The sequence below is a fragment of the Saccopteryx leptura genome, chromosome 3, assembly GCF_036850995.1.
Source record: "Saccopteryx leptura isolate mSacLep1 chromosome 3, mSacLep1_pri_phased_curated, whole genome shotgun sequence".
Classification (NCBI taxonomy): Eukaryota; Metazoa; Chordata; class Mammalia; order Chiroptera; family Emballonuridae; genus Saccopteryx; species Saccopteryx leptura.
The window spans coordinates 168,028,153-168,045,677 of NC_089505.1; the positions used below are offsets into that span (position 1 = coordinate 168,028,153).

Genomic DNA, 17,525 nt, shown 5'->3' on the forward strand with positions numbered 1-17,525 from the left:
ATACTAATCAAAAAATTCTTGATTGCAAGCCCTGGTCAGGTAGCTCAGTTGGTTAGAGTGTTGTCCCCATACACCAAGATTGTGGGTTCGATCCCTGGTCAGTGCACATACAAGAAGCACCCAATGAGTGCACAACTAAGTGGAACAACAAATTGATGTTTCTCCCTCTCTCCCCCCCAAATCAATTTAAAAATATTTTAAAAAATACTTGATGGCTAAAAAATGCTAACCAATATCTGAACCTACCAGAGAAATGATACGCTTGCTTGACTCAGGCTTTTCACAAACTTTCAATTTGTAAAAAACTCCGTATCTGTGAAGTGCGAGAAAGCAAAACTCAAGGAAACAAGGATGCCTGTATTTTATTTACACTTATGTTGTCAAATTGAATGTTTTTCTTAGATAATACTTTCCCATTTCGTTAAGTCATTCCTACTAGCCCTTACATGATCATGCATTTCAAATATCCACATGTGACTGTGAAATCTCATTAGGAGGGAGTCAGGATTAGTTGTTAGCCAATTTAATGGCAATTCTAAGTAAGGTATAGGATAAAAGATTTCTTGTTTAATCTATTCATATTAAAGATGAAGAAATTAAAGCCCACAATGAAGCAGCTTGTCTGAGCTTGTCAAACATGTTGACACCAGAACTCCTGCCCGTCCTGTTCCTTTGAGGCTTCTGGAGGCATAGGTTCCTATTAGACACGACTCTTACTTGTTGGTTTATCATTTGTTGTTGAAAAATGTTCTGATTATTCACCATCCTTTCATATACCCCTTTTAATTGTGAAGTGCACAACTCATCACGATACCATTAGTGGATACCTGCCGAGGCCACGTGGTGAGCAGGGTAGACTGTGATTACTCTTTCTGGAGCGAACAGACGTGTGGGAAAGCCCTATCTGGAAGGAAATAATTTTGTCGAGATTTACCTACAGGGTTGAATTGCATACATTCCAGGTGTCCAAGTTCAATTTCATCTAATAGAATTAGAGGAGGCTTCCTTAGAGAAGTAACACTTAGATAGAGACCCGAGACCTGAAGAAGTTAGAAAGTGGCCATGTTAGGGGACCATGGAGAGTCATTGAGGCCCAACACAGTAAACATTGCTTCTAGAAGCAAGGGCTTGGCCTTTGGTGGCACTGAATTGAGATGGGTGTGATTGGAACATGCAGAGGATAAGTAGGCAATGTCTAGCAGCCATTGATGGATTTTAATTCTTTTCTTTGTTTTTTATTTTTTTCTTTACTTTTTAAAAAAATTGTTTTTATAGAGAAGAGAGAGAGAGAGAGAGAGAGAGAGAAAGTGGGAGCAGGGGAGTGGGAAGCATCAACTCATAGTCGTTCCTTCTTGTATGTGCCCTGTCCAAGCAAGCTGGGGGTTTTGAACCTGTGACCTCAGTTTTCCAGGAAGATGTCTTATCCTCTGTACCATCACAGGTCAGGCAAGGTTTTTTGTTTGTTTGTTTGTTTGTATTTTACTGAAGTGAGAAGCAGGGAGGCAGAGAGACAGATTCCCACATGCACTCGACTGGGATCCACCCAGAAAGCCCACTAGGGGGCAGTGCTCTGCCCATGTGGGCCATTGCTCCATGGCAACCAGAGCTATTCTAGTGCCTTAGGTGGAGGCCACCGAGCCATCCTTAGCACCTGGGCCAACTTAGCTCCAATGGAGCCTTGGCTGAGGGAGGGGAAGAGAGAGGGAGAGAGAAAGGAGAGGGAGAAAGGTGGAGAAGCAAATGGGCACCTCTGCTGTGTGCCCTGGCCGGGAATTGAACCTGAGACTTCCACACACCAGGCTAATGCTCTACCATTGAGCCAACTAGCCAGGGCCAGGCAAGGGTTTTAATTCTTAATGTTTCTCCTGCTTGGCTTGCTGAGCCCTTTCCTTACCAAATAATATCAGTTAAATAATTGAAATGTATCTATTGAGAGATTACCCCCCTCCAAGAGAAATAATTTTATTTTAGAAGTCAGTGAGAGAAATAAAAATAATATGCTTATTTGTAATTAGCAAAGTAGTCAATTGTTGGAGCATTTATTCTAAATTCATATATTTGCAGACTCTTTGTGAATGTAAATAAACATGTGAATCATATATTTTAGTGAATTACTGTATATTGTACAAAACAGTCTACAGGAAGTCTAGTAGATGCTGCTTCCCAAAAACTTTTTTAAATGGCCTGGTGCTTGCTAGGACCTCAGGGATGATGACTGGTGTCTTGAGCAGATGCAGATTGCTGACTTTGGCAGAATGATTGCAGTTTCATGATTTAATAAGCCCGTTTGGTGAAAGCTGATTGCTCACTCCAGGGAGCTTGGTTGATTTGGTGGCAGTGCCAGGCTGAGTTTGGCAGCCCCCATCTAATCCCTTGAAGCTAATTTGGGAATTATAAGGTAGAACTCAGTGGGGCCATGCAGCCTGATCCCTGTGTCTTACACCAGAGATGTTGAGGCAGTAGCTTTATCATCCGTTAGAACAGCTTTGCCATTTTATAACTCTCTTTAAGGCTCGTACCTTGTATTGAGTTTGGAATCATTATCTTTGATGATAGAAGAAATTGTTGAAATTCTGGTGGATAAAGTTTAAATCCCAAATTAACACAAACTTTGTTATAAAATAACTATTTATATATGTATTATCTCGCTCCTAGTAGTTTGTTTGGTTTTTGAAAGTCTGGATGTATTTTAACCATAAAAGCTCCAATAATTCTTACTTTTTTAACAATGTACTGTGTGGGTAGGTATTGCTTTAGGTACCATGCCCATATTCTATCTCCTACAATCAAAGGATCATTATCACTTTACACACAAAGGGTGATGGAAGCTCAATAACTTGTTCTGTGTAACACATCTTGGTAAGCCAGGCTTGGAATCCTCAAGTGTGGTTCTCTATTAATTCTGGCTTAAAATTATAAGTAACAAAAATCTTTGAATGCAAAAATATTAAATGTGAAAGATGGTTCTTGGAATATTGTAAGGGTGAGTGAAAAATCCATCCTAATTTGTGAACCTGAACAAAACAACCTTGTGAAATGTCTCTGTGCCCACCCTCCCCTTTACGCTGTGTTTTGCTTGGGCACTGAGGTCTTTTGTGCTTGCAATAGACAGAAGGGCTTTTAAGGACTGACTGAAGGTCAGCCCCAGAGAAACTAAGGATGCTGCGGCCAGAGATGCGTTGACCATATTTTCAGCCAGGAGTGAGGGAGGACCAGGCCCTGAAGGTGTGGGGTAGAGTGAAGTCCAGCTTCTCTGTATACCTTGTACCCTCTGTTCCTCCTGCCTCCCTGCTCAGTGGGTGTTCACATGGAATTCCTGTCCACAAGTATAGGTTCAAGAGTATTCTTTATTTTTTCTCTGCCACTGGCTGCCACGGAATATTGGTACTTGAATTAACCTTAGGCCTCAGGAAAAGAAATCTGAGACAGCCTGCTAATGATAAATAATAACTGTTATACTGTTTGAATCTGCAGTCTCATTTGATTCTTGCAACAACCCTGTGATGAAGGTAACATTGTTACTGTCTTACAAATGAAGAAACTGAGGCTTCTTCTGATCCACCCCTTTTTTGTCTGACCAGCTTTAAGAATCTTAACTGATCATCTCTGTATTTGGGGCTTCCTTCAGCCTGTTCCCCAGACAGTATTCAGGGAAATCTTTATTTTTATTTTTTTCCAGTTTTATTGAGATATAATTGACATAATATATAAGTTTAATGGATTCAGTGTGACTATTTGATATATGCATATATTGCAAAATGATTGCTACAGTAAGCTTAGTTAACATCCATCAACTTGCATAGTTACAAAATTTTCTTTCCTTGTGATGAGAACTTTGAAGATTTATTCTCTTAGCAACTTGCAAATATACAATACAACATTGTCAGGCCCTGGCCAGTTGGCTCAGTGGTAGAGCGTCAGCCTGGCATGTAGTTGTCCTGGGTTTGATTACCATTCAGGGCACACAGTAGAAGCACGCATCTGCTTTTCCACCCCTCTCCCTCTCTATCTCTATCTTTCTCTTCTCCTCCCCTCCTGCAGTCATGGCTTGATTGGAGCAAGTTGGCCCTGGGTGCTGAGGATGGCTCCATGGCTTCCACCTCAGGCTCTAAAAAATGGCTCCAGTTGCAGTGGAGCACGAGCCCTACATGGGCAGAGCACCGCCCCCTAGTGGGCTTGCTGGGTAGATCCAGGGCGCATGTGGGAGTCTGTCTCTGCCTCTCCTCCTCTTACTAAGTTAAAAAAATATATACATATGATTTCAAAACCTTTTATTTCCCTCTCTAAAAAGAAAAAAATCACCTACAATACAACATTGTCAATGATAGTCATCATCTTCTACATTATCTCCCCAGAACTTATTTATCTTATAACTGGAAGTTTGTGCCTTTTGACCACTTGCATCCATTTCCCCTGCCCTTTACCTCTGGTAGCCACCAATCTGTTCTCTGTTTCTATTAGTTCAGTTTTTAAATTCCATAGATAAGTGAGATCATACAGTATTTGTTTTCTCTGTTTATTTCATTTAGCATAATGCCCACAAGGTTCATCTATCTTGTTACAAGTGGCAGGATTTTCTTCATTTTTTATGGCTGAATAGTATTCCATTGTATATAGATACCACATTTTCTTTGTTTATTTGCTGGTAGACATAGTTTGTTTCCATGTCTTGGTTACTGTAAATAATGCCACAATGAACATAGGGCTGTTGATAGCTCTTAAGCATAATGATTTCATTTCCTCTCAATTCTACCCAGAAGTGGAATTGCTGGATCATATATGGCAGCTCTAGTTTTAATTTTCTGAGGAAGCTTTATAGTGTTTTCCATAGTGCCTGTACCAGGGGGATCTTAAAAAACCCAATCGGATCACATCATTTCCCTGCTTAAACTCTTTCCTGAACCTTATTCCTCATCCTTTTGGCTTCTCAGCCACGTTCCCTCCACATCAGGGACCTGAAGTGGTTCCTCTGTCTGTAATGTCATCCTTCACCTGACCTTTTAAACCTGTACTTACGTTGCAGGTTGCAGATACTTTTTCCTTAGAATTCTTATTATAGCGTACAATTACCTATTTGTGATTATTTGTTGGGTTAGCCCATCTTTAAGCCCATGGGAACAAAACCATACCTCTTTGGTCATTATATTCCCATTGGCTGGCATGGAGTAAGCAATAAGTAAAGATTTGTTGAAGGAAGAAACAACACTCAGGAAATTAAATATTTTGCCTTACACAGCAAATGGTGTGACTTTTACTAGAGTATAAGCTTCATGAGACAGGATTTTTGGCTCCTGTTTTCACTGTTGTACTTTTGGCATCTTTTATAAAGCCTGGCTTGTAGTAGAAAATGTTTGTTGAATATTGATTGTGCTTACATGTGATTTCAGAGATTTCTATCCAAAGCTAGGACCTTTGCCCTCTTTGTGCCAACTCTGTCTGAAGATGGAGATTTGGAATTACCCAGTTTCTCTGTGTAGTACAGAAATCTGAGAGTTGCTGTTGTGACTCAGTAAGGTGGCTTTGCTTTCTTTGTGTATAGGTCTTAAAGGGCATCCAGATGTCGTCAGACCAATAGCAGTATCTGTTCTACATCCTGTACACCCCTTTTTACAGGCTGCCAAACTAGATGTTAATGTCTTCCATCCTGCCTCTTTTTTAAGTCCCTGAATAACATATTGAATAGCTATCAGAACAATTCCTCTACCCACTTTTATTTAACTATTTGTAGACTTAACAGTATCCTTTAAAAAAAAATTTACTTAAATGGCAGATTAGAAACATTTTATTGATCTGTTGGAATATCATTGTATGTTTATGGTACCAGAAACTCAGGTGTTATTTACTGTTTGAGTTTAGGGAGTAGTAATGTTTTTATTCCATTCAATATATCTCTGTCTTTAAGATCAAATTGATTGGGGGCTGAACAGTTATTTAGTGTTAAAACATAACAACACACATGTTTGTACTTCATCTTGCTCTTTGTATTCTGAAGGAACTTGGAGTCATACAGCATTACCAAGGATTGTTTATTTATTATAGCTGCCACTGGCAGTCCTGAAGTCATCACAGTTTGTGATCAGTAATGATTTGTGCAGAGTGCATATGTCAACATGGAAGTGCCAAAGTCTGATGGCAGCCATAGCAAGCTTTTCCCTCTCTCTCGGTGAAAGCATTCTGTTTTAAGAGTTGGAATATTGAGGGGGGAAAATGGTTCCTAGTTTGTGGTGACAGACATGGTCATGGAAAGATCTGGTTTCAAGTGTTGACTCTACCATATTATTTTGGGCAAGTGTTGGTCGTGGAGATTGGCTCCTCTTCAATGAAATCATGTTGACCTCCTCCAACTTGAAAAGCTATTCATGTATTTTTAGCATGCTAATTCTTTCACTTGAGAAATTGATTGGGTGAAAGTTAATTGTAAGTTCTGATTTTGAATAATCTCATGTATATAGCTGGTTGTGTTAGCCATGTAGGGGCAATTAGTCATTTTTCTTGCTGGCTTTTAGCCTGCCGCCACACATCATTTGGCTACGTATTTGCTCTAATTTAGAGCAGGATTTGCTCTTTAAAAAACATCCTGGTCAACTCAATGAATACTGTGCCCAACCAGTTCCTTTTGAACATTGGTTTAACCCATGATGGTTTTCAGGACTTGTTTGGGTAGGGGTTTTTCAGCTACTCCTGGTCTCTATTGGCTTAATAAGGAATAGGGGGACAGCATACTCAGTTTAATGACCTTAGATATAGACACAGAGGAACTTTGAAATTCGAAGAATTAGTATCACATTCATCTTTAAAAAACAAATCTATTAAGCTCTCACTCTGAATTTTTTTTCCTGTTTATTTGAGGATACTAAAAGTTGTGATACACTTTGATAAAACACATTACTTTGAAATGCGGGCAAAATGACTAGACCCAAAATTGTTCTTCAAGATCTCAGAGTACCCTATTTGTAATGCTAAAGGAAGTATTTCGTTCACAAAGTCCAGGAGATTCAGTGAGATCAGAAAATTAAGGTGGGGAGTCTCAGCTCTCTGCAAATTGAGTATGATATAACCTTATGGAAAAAAGGGGATTTGTATTTCCCTCATTTTACTTAAAGTCTATAATGTGGCCCTGGCTGTTTGTCTCAGTGGATATAGTGTTGGCCTGGCGTATGTATGTCCCAGGTTTGATTCCCAGTCAGGGCACACAGGAGAAGTGACCATCTGCTTCTCTTCCCCTCCCTTTCCCCCTTCTTTCTCTTTTCCCCTCCTGCAGCCAGTGGCTCAGTTGGTTTTCATGTCAGCCACGGGTGCTGAGGATAGCTAGATTGGTCCGAGTGTGTCAACCTCAGGCACTGAGATAGCTTGGTTGATTTGAGCATCAAGCATATACCCCAGACAGGTATTGCTGGGTCAGGGCACATGCAGAAGTCTGTCTCACTATCTCCCCTCCTCTCACTTAAAAAAAAAAAAAGCAAACAACACCTGTAATGTTTGGGAAGCAGTCTATCATCCAGCATTCTTCTAGTTGGGAAACTGACCCCTAAGTTGTATGTTAGTTGTTGATGTGTGCACATCTTGGCCAAAACTAGCATTCCACTGAATGAGAATGGCAGACTTCCCTTTTTATACTCTTCTGCCTTAGGATCCTGTCACCACATTGGGAAGATTAGACAAAAACTCCCTGCAGTTTATTTTCTTTTTGAATAAGTTATATTATGGAGGGACTTTTAAGCTAAAAGAAGAAAAGCTCCTTCTTTGTTAGAAGCAGCAGTGTGTAGTTTAAACTTGTCTTGGACTTCCTCGGAGATGTTTTAAGATCCGGTGTAAACTTGCTGTGGTTTGCCTTTGGGCATCAAACTGTTTAGCTTGGCTCTATTATTTCTGTAATTGCTGCACTTTAATAATTGCCCAATATTCTTGTCAGCAATTTGCAGTCTATATTTTTAATAGAACCATTTACCTTTCTTTTCCACAGGTTTCTTCAGACCTGGTTTAAGCCCTTGGATTATGAGCACAGACCCTGTGCAGCTGCGGCAGGGGTGACACAGCTCACTGACTGCTCCCACAGCCTTGAGCTGGGTGTATTTCATGTGTTCCACAAAACCCTCTGGGAAGCCATCTTCTTCTGAGAGCTCTTTTTATAGGGTTTTCCTTTATGAAAATTGCCTTTAATATTTGCTGACATGGGGTATTTCTTTTTAAGAGATTGTTTTTCTTATCAGTCTCTAGGAAAATCTTGTTTTTTGAAGGTAAAAAATAGGGACAGTTCTTTTTGCTGTTGTTGCTTTGTTGAGAGACTAAGAAGAGACTCCCATTACATCTGAAGTGATGTGGAGTTATGGTGACAGAAATGTTGGACTTCAAGGGATGATTGAAGTCAGTGTCATGGCTTCTAAAATCATCTCTATAAGTTAGTCAGTTTTTGCGACAGGACCATGTGGCACCAGTAATTTGTGCCTCAGTTTGACTGGCAATTTTGTTTTTGAGTGATTCTATTCTTTAGCTTATCTCCTTTTTGTGTCTGTTGAAACGATTACTTATTTATTTATTTTGTATTTTTCTGAAGTGAGAAGCAGGGAGACAGAGAGACGTGTGCCCAACCGGGATCCACCCGGCATGCCCACTAGGGGGCGATGCTCTGCTCATCTGGGGCTTTGCTCTGTTGCAACTGGAGCCATGCTAGGGACTGAGGTGGAGGACATGTAGACATCCTCAGTGCCTGGGCCAACATATTGTTTCAGTGGAGCCTTAGTTGTAGGAGGGGAAGAGAGGGACAGAGAGAAAGGAGAGGGGAAGGGTGGAGAAGCAGATGGGCACCTCTCCTGGGTGCCCTGGCTGGGAATCAAACCTGGGACTTATACACAACAGGCTGATGCTCTACCACTGAGCCAGCTGGTTAGGGCTGAAATGTTTATTTTTTTAATAAAATATTTTAACAGCTTTTATACTAGCTAAGTATTACATAAATAACCACAACTCAATTTCTTTATTGGCATAAATACTGGGTGGGGCAAAAGTAGGTTTACAGTTGAGTATGGGAAGCAGTTTATTCTTGTATTATTATTTATTAATTATTGTATTATTTTCCATACAAACAACTGTGAACCTACTTTTGCCCCACCCTGTATACCTCAGAAAAGAATGGGCAAATAGTGGTAATAATAGCTAACATTTATTGATTGCTTATTATGTGCTTGGCATTGTTCTAAGTATTATTATATATTAATGAGCAGTCTGTGTGTTTGTGTGTACGTGCATGCACTAAATCTTCATATTAACCTATAGGATAGGTTCTTGTATACAGAACAATCTGCCCAACATCACCAATTTGGTAGGTGGTAAAATGGATTCAAACCTAGGCAGGCTTTTAACTGCCATTCAAATCCATATTCTATTCATAGTAGGCTTTTACTTTCAATCTTTTAAAAATAATTTATTTATTTATCTATTTTTAGAGAAGGAGGAGAAAGGGGTGGGGAGGAGCAGGAAACATCAACTTGTAGTAGTTGCTTCTCATGTGTGCCTTGATAGGGCAAGCCCAGGGTTTTGAACTGGTGACCTCAGTATTCCAGGTCAATGCTTTATCCACTGCGCCACCATAGGTCAGGCCATAATAGTCTTTTAGTTAGCATCATACATTAATATCAAACCACAGTGCCTCCTGCACTTATATGATAATCTAGTTTCAAGATGTGTTTAAAATATTCTTATTGAAATTAGAGCTTTATTGTTACTCTTTATGCATAGGCAATAATTTCAAAACCTAAATGGTGTAAAAATGGTATAGATGGTGAAAAGTCTCTTCCTCCCATCACTGCCCTTCAACTGTTGCCTGATGTGGACCGGGACCAAGGTAAGTCGGCCCTGGCATGGTCTGGAAATAGGTTTTTTCCATGGTATTCAGGAAACATATTTTAAGGATACACATACAGGAGGATATGAGATGAAGTGGCAAGATTTATTGGAAGGGCACTATGGTGCGTGGCTGCCACACCCAGGCCTGCAGGGCTGCTACTGAGAGAGAATATGACCCCTGGGGCCTTTGTTAAGCTTTGATTATATTTCCTTGGGTTGGGAAAAAAGTAAGCTTTCTTTCTTTTTAAAATTTTTTGATTTTTCCAAAGTGAGAAGCAGGGGTGGGGGAGGGTCAGACAGACTCCTGCATGCCCACCAGGGGGTGATGCTCTGCCCATCTGGGATGTTGCTCTGTTGCAGCCGGAGCCATTCTCGCGCCTGAGGCAGAGGCCATAGAGCCATCCACAGCGCCCGGTGCCAACTTTGCTCCAGTGGAGCTTTGGCTGCGGGAGGGGAAGAGAGAGATAGAGAGAAAGGAGAGGGGGAAGGGTGGAGAAGCAGATGGGCGCCTCTCCTGTGTCCTGACTGGCAATTGAACTCAGAACTTCCACATGCCAAGCCGACGCTCTACTGCTGAGCTAGTAAGCTTTCTTTCAAACTAACCAATCATCTTCCTAATTCTTTGCAGGGTTGTTCTGGGTGCTCCCTCTCTCCAGTCCCTTTACTGGATCTTCCAGGGTTCCGTGTCCTTATTCTATCTGATTCTTTCCCCTGATTTTCCCAGGTCAGATTCCTTCCGGGTATGGTTGCCATTTAAGCTTCTACTATGCATGCCTCAAAGTTCTGCTTCTCATCTGGCGTTTACTGCGCATGTACATGGTAAAAGGACCTCCCCCCTGCACCGTCTTGGTTTCTACTGCACATGCGCCCAGCACAGGACTTCCCCCTTTACTATTTATCCTTCCCTCTTGTAATACGCTGGCTAGGCCAGTTATTCCCCAGGGAGATTGGAAAGCAATCTTTCCTGCCTACTTGGGGATTAAATCCCTTTGATAAAGGATGCGGCTGTTCCCTGGGGTGTCTGTGAAGCTGTAGCTTCCAGACTTAATTAGGTTTAGCCAGTTTAGCTCCCTCCTCTTTTGTTAATACCTAACTAGCTACCTACAGTAACACAACTACCCTAATCCTCTCCCTCCTTCTCATAGGAAGTTAGTGTTACTAACTGTAAAGAGCCATGTTAAATATCTTTCTCTTAATACTTAATGCAGTGAACTAAGAACACTTAATTAGAAACTCATTTTGCTATTGTTTTTATAGTGTTGTACTGAATCTAAAAGTGCCCAAACTGGCTTTGTCTCTGAAGGTAGCAAGCTGGTTCTGTGGATGGTATTTCCTGGGTGAGGGTAATAAAGCTGCAGTCCCCAGCTATTTGAAATGGTTCCTGGAAATGCCTTGATGTAGCCTTTCCCAGGGTTTAGATCGGGCAGGGTGTTTGTGCTTTTATCCAGGTGTTGGGTAACTTTTATTCTTTTTTTTTAAACCCCCTCCCTTCCCCCCTTTCCTTACATGAGAGAAAGACAGGAAGGGAGAAAGATGAGAAGCATCAACTTTCGTTGTGTCACTTTAGTTATTCATTGATTGCTTCTCATATGTGCTTTGCAAGGGGCCTCCAGCTGAGCCAGTGACCTTTGGGCTCAAGCCAGCGACCATGAGATCATGTAGGTAATCCATGCTGAAGCAAAATGAGCCTGCGCTCAAGCTGGTAATGTTGGGTTTCAAACCTGGGACCTCAGTGAGCCAGGTTGAGACTCTATCCGCTGTGCCACCAGAGATCAGGCTGGTAACTTTTATTCTTGGTGGAAGGAATCATGTCCTTAAACAATGCTTGGAAAATAGTAGGTGCTCAATATTTGTTGAATTGAACAACTTCTGTGGTTGTGCCAGGCTCAGTTATATAGAATTGGAAAATATCCTTTGGAGTAACTGAGATAATCTTTAGGGCCGTGAGGGATATTCAAGTTAAGCAAATCACCACAAAACTTGCCAATCAAAATTCTTGATTGGCAAATGTTAGAAAGGACCTCTGAATCATTTAGTCCAATAACCAAGTGATTTCAGATGGCTAAAAGACGGGGGAAAGCTCTTCTCCTATTAACATGCTGACAAACAGTTGAAAAAAAATCTTGCCTTTTTTTTTAATTGACTGATTTTAGAGAGAGAAGAAGAAAGGGGGAGAGAGAGAGAGAGAAAGAGAGACACACACGCACATTAACCTCTCACTCCACCTATATTTGCATTCATTGGTTGATTCTCGTAGGTGTCCTGACCGGAGATTGAACTTGCAACCTTGGTGTTATCTAGATGACGCTCTAACCAGCTGAGCCAGTCAGCTAGGGCAAATCTTGACTTTTAATGGTTATTTTTCAAACTAATTCTAGATCTATTTTAATTTGATGCTTATGATAACTGTCATTATAACATTAGATTGGATCTGTAATCAGAGCTGTCTGTGTTTGCTTGTCAGCACTAGGGAATTCATGACTCAAGTATCGTTGATTGCTGTAGTGCCACAATAGAACTGGTGATGTTATATTAGGTGCACCTTGATTTTCTTCTATAGTCCTGAAAACTTTATATAAAATCAAAGACTTAACATGTCAAAAGTAAATACAGTTTTGCAAAAGTATTTGCTATAAAAACCTTTATTAAGTAATTATTACCCCCATCTCAGATTGCTTGAGTGCTCTTTTGGCATAAATCTAAGATAAATTTATCTTACCCTCTTTAGAAGTTCTTCATTTTGCCCTAATCTGTGTTTATGAAAAGACATTCCTGCATTAAGTTTTCTTCTTGAAATATGTTTATTATTACAGACAATTTGAAAATTGGAAAGAAGGATTTCAAAGCCACATCTGATTTGCAGAGATTGTCTACAATCTGAAGAACTGCAGGCTGAGGTGACTGAACAGGACACGCTTTTGGAGAAATAAAAATGACTTCTCATTATTTGATTGCCATGTTTGCCTTAATGAGTTCCTGTTTAGCTACTGCAGGTAAGTTGCATAATATACATTGCATATTTATTATATATTTTTGATATATTTTTCCACAGTCTCTTAAGTTTAGGAAAATTCAGGCCATGTGACATTTATGTAGAACTTGAGTATTTATGTTCTTCAGGGAAATAAAATATTTAACTTCTATGCAGATATGTAGTATGTTTGTCTGTGTTACATTTTGATAGACTGGTGCTAGACATTCTAATGTCAGGGATGCAGATACCTAACTAACCTTTAGTGTTGAGATAGGTAGAGATCAAATATACTAATGTTTAGTTCTGTTTAATTTCATTACATACATAAATTACATTTACTTTCTTACCTAAATAAGAATTTCAAGAAGGCCATTTTTTTTCATCACCTGCAAAATGAGAAAAATAATCACACCTACCTCAGAGCGAGAGTCAGAGAGAGGGATAGATAGGGATAGACAGGAATGCAGAGAGATGAGAAGCATCAATCATCAGTTTTTCGTTGCGACACCTTAGTTGTTCATTGATTGCTTTCTCATATGTGCCTTGACCATGGGCCTTCAGCAGACTGAGTAACCCCTTGCTCAAGCCAGCGACCTTGGGTCCAAGCTGTTGGGCTTTGCTCAAATCAGATGAGCCCGCGCTCAAGCTGGCGACCTCGGGGTCTCGAACCTGGGTCCCTGCATCCCAGTCTGATGCTCTATCCACTGCGCCACTGCTCAGTCAGGCCTTTTTATTCTTTATTACAAGAAATAGATCTTCTAGCTAGAGGAGACATTAGTAGCATAGGCTGGCTGCTCACAAGGTATTTAAGTTTCTCTATGTCAGATATTTTGATATGTAACTTTTTAAAAAGTGCTGAAATGTACATCAGGATATGAGGTTAGAAATGACAGGAAACAAATGACTTGGTTAGAACATGGTTGCTTAAGTAAGAATTTTAGATCCTCCACATCACTGTCCTCGTGTTGGCAGTCAGGGTCACTGCCAACTTGACTTGCTTAATTTGATCTATTATGTTGTGATTTCCTTTGTGTCTGTTCTGTAATGGGCTTCATAAAATGATTTTGTTGGATCAGTTCTTGAAACTGTCTTGTTTCAAACACATTGACTTGAACAATGATTAGCCTCTTGGTTTTGGCTGTTGAATTCACATATAGTTGATAGCGATGATAATTACCATCTATCTATTGAGTGTGCACTACAGTCAGACACTGGACTAAATAACTATAGAATATAACAATGAATAAGATATTCTTATTTCATGAGCTCATTTAGTCACAACTCTGAGGTAGGTGTGATTATTTTTCTCATTTTGCAGGTGATGAAATGAGATATGGAGAGATTAGATAGCTTACACAGTATCATGTGGCTGGAAGTCAGTGGAACCAGGTTTTTACCTTAACCTCTTGCTGTAATGAAGGAGCCAGACCACCAACAGGCTCCAGTAGACTCAGACTAGCAGTCGGGTATAGGCACAGACTAAGTAAAAACCAGTTTGCCGAACTTGATTTATGAGATTGGAAAGCTGAAAGTCCCCCTCGTTGCTAATATCTTGAAAGAAAGTTGCTATTTTTTTTTTTTGTCAGTATGTGAATTTGAACTGCTCATTCTCTCTGTCAGCAGTTTCATTCTGTCTCAGGATTGAAGAGTTACTTGCCTGTGCATTAAAACTGATCTTAATTAAAATCTCATTGAAAAGTAGTTGCAGAAAGAGAGAGAGAGAGAGAGAGAGAGAGAGAGAGAGAGAGAGAGAAATGGCTTGATGGAAAATGAGCTGTTTTGATGACAAGATGTATATCATACCTGATGGGTTTGAGGCAGAATTTTCTGTTTTCATTGACTCCGGGAACAGACTGAAAAACATAACTGAAGAAGGTACTTCATGGGAAAGTGCTGAGTTTGATGGCTCTGTACATACAGCTTTGATGTATATTTGATAGTGTATCAGTTTTGCTTAAGACCTTCTGTCCTCTTTCAGACCATAGTAAAATTTTGAGTTGTATACACACTTACAGCTCTGCTGAGGTGTACAGTAAAATTGAAGGTACAGAGGAATTACAGATTCTCTAATAACCAGAGGCAACTGATCAATAATACAGAAGTAGAGATGTCTTTGAACAACCTATGAATGAAGAGGGGAGAAATGTTTTCCCTGCACTGATATCCAGTAGCTTTCTGTATGGGCTTAGCATACTTTACAAAATGTTTTTTGGGACATTGTCTATGAGTTGAACTTCAAGAAGATAGTAGTAATGATAATAATAGTGAATATTTACAGACTAATTAATTACTTACTGTATGCCAGCCTCTGTTCAAAGTATTATGACATTTTATTCTCATAACTGCCTTAAAGAGTGTCAGTACTCTGTGTATTACCAGTTTACAGATGAGGAAACTGAAGTACAGACAGGTTAAGCAACTTCCTCAAGGTCATGCATTGAGGTGGCAGGTTTAACCATAAACCTACTTAGTCTAGGTCTGTAAATAGAGCCTTTAAGTCTATGTGGCAGTATTGCTCAGAAGGGTGTCTGTTTGTAAAGAATGATAAAGGGCCCTTGCTGGATAGCTCGGTTGATTAGAGCTTTGTCCTGAAGCACAAAGGTTGTCGGTTTGATCCCTGGTCAGGGCACATTCAAGAACAGATCAATGTTCCTGTCTCTCTGTCTCTTTCCTTTCCTCTCTCACTAAAATCAATTAAAAAAAATAAAGTAAAAAGAATGATGATAGGTTTGCTCTGTGCCATCTCAGAACATCCAGTGAATCACGTATTGAGTCCCTGCTAAGTGCAAAGCATAATACTCGCCACTAGGGATATACAGAGAAATGTAAGATTTATCCCTTCCTGTGAGTCACTTACTCTTTAGTTAGACGTGTCAAATATAAGCATATAACAAAATAATTAATGCATGGTGAGTGCCATGTAAAAGCCAGAAGACGTCAGAGGGGTGAGAATGGGAAGCCCGCCCTGCTGGGCAGGAGTGGTTAGGGAGGCCTGTGGAAGCACTAGGTTCCTGCTCTACCATGCAGGCCAGCAGAACCAAAGGAGAGGCAGGCACTGGATTGATTAGATGGGAGAACATGACTAGCACAGTACATGGCCCTTAGGTGCTTGATGTGTTCTTAAAGAATGGATGAACTGGGCCCTGGCTGGTTGGCTCAGTGGTGGAGCATTGGCCAGGCGTGTGAAAGTCCTGGGTTTGATACCTGGCCAGGGCACACAGGAGAAACGCCCATCTGCTTCTCCACCCTTCCCCCTCTCCTTCCTCTCTGTCTTTCTCTTCCCCTTCCACAGCCAAGGCTCCATTGGAGCAAAGTTGGCCCCAGGCACTGAGGACGTCTCCATGGCCTCCACCTCAGATGCTAGAATGGCTCCAGCAGCAATGGAGCTGCAACCCAGATGGGCAGAGCATCGCCCCCTGGTGGGCATGCCAGGTGGATCCCGGTCAGGTGCATGTGGGAGTCTGTCTGTCTGACTGCAACTGCCTCCCCACTTCTAACTTTGGAAAAATACAAAACAAAAAAACAAAAAAACAACCCAAAACAAAAAAAACGGATGAACTGGAAAATGTATGGCAAATGTAGCAAGAGGTCTGTTTGGAAGGAAGGATGGGAATAGATAATGTGGGACCTGACATAAATGCCAGAATGAAGCTTGTGGTTATCATTTTGAGGTTTGGAATCTCTCTTCTTCCATTCTCCTGTAGCTAAAGGCATACATTGTTAATCTGAGAATTCAAACGGTGCACTTAAGTGAGGCTGAGAATATGGCCTCATTTGCTTCAAGGACAATATAGTAGAAGTGCCTGGCACATAGGCTGCCACTGATCAAGGGCTTGCTCTCTGCGGGCTCATTTGTTTTGTCTTTATAAGATGAACTGTAAGGTGGGTGTTAGTTTTATTATCACCATCTGTATTTTACAAATAAGAAAAATGAAACTCAACATGGTTAAGCATTTGTATCAAGTCCAGAGCTGGGACTTGAACCAGGCAGTTGGGCTCTCGCTAATCCAGCCCAGCACCCACTCCAGTGGAGCTTCTGTGTAGGAAAACGTGAGTGTGAAATGAACAACTCTGCATTTGGTTTTGTAGTCCCATGAGACACCCTGGACCCAGAGTAAACCCCTCTGGCCTCAGAAGAGACATATGTAAGTCATCAGAACCAAAGGAACCTCAAGTGACGGGCCTTCTTTATTTGTCCTCTCACTTCACTGACAGGGCCGTGAAGCTCTGCTGTAGAGTTCTTGGTGGCAGGAGGCCTGAGGGCTGCAAAGGGGCTCCTTAGGCTATGCGGCCAGGTAGGGACAGGGCACAGCGCAGCACCGAAAGTGAGCCCGAGTGAGAACAGTAGAGGACTGCTTCTCCAGCCCTGCGGGTTTGGCTGGGCCTTCCGTGAAAGCAGTTTCCTCTCTGCTCCAGGCTGAGGGTGAGGGAGGCGGTGGGTGGGGGGTTAGGGAACAAGCCACATCGCAGGGTCAGGGCTTGCTTTGACAGAAGTCACACTTTCCCTTCCCTCCCTCGTTCTTGGTGATGGTGCGGCATGTGGGGACGGAGGTTACACACTTGGGGAAGAGGAGCAGTGTCAGGACTGCAACGCCTCCTGATTAGAAATTATCGCAGGGTTTTGGCACCTTAGCTTAGATCCTGTAATCTCTCTAAGACAAGTGGGAAGTTTAAAAAAACAAATGCTTGCTCCTATGGGCTACGGCTC

General features: G+C 41.2%; 1 protein-coding gene across 3 annotated transcripts in view; it reads left to right on the forward strand.

Moving 5' to 3' along the window:
• TGFBR3 (transforming growth factor beta receptor 3) overlaps positions 1 to 17,525 on the forward strand; it is a 225,038-nt gene that overhangs the window by 16,470 nt on the left and 191,043 nt on the right. For 2 of the 3 annotated variants that reach the window (XM_066376793.1, XM_066376795.1), the window contains exon 2: positions 12,657 to 12,836. In XM_066376793.1, the coding sequence (XP_066232890.1) occupies positions 12,776 to 12,836 (61 nt within the window). In that variant the 5' untranslated portion in view covers positions 12,657 to 12,775. Of the gene's footprint in view, positions 1 to 9,735; positions 9,842 to 12,656; positions 12,837 to 17,525 lie in introns of all 3 variants that reach the window. The other variant, XM_066376794.1, reaches the window with a different exon arrangement.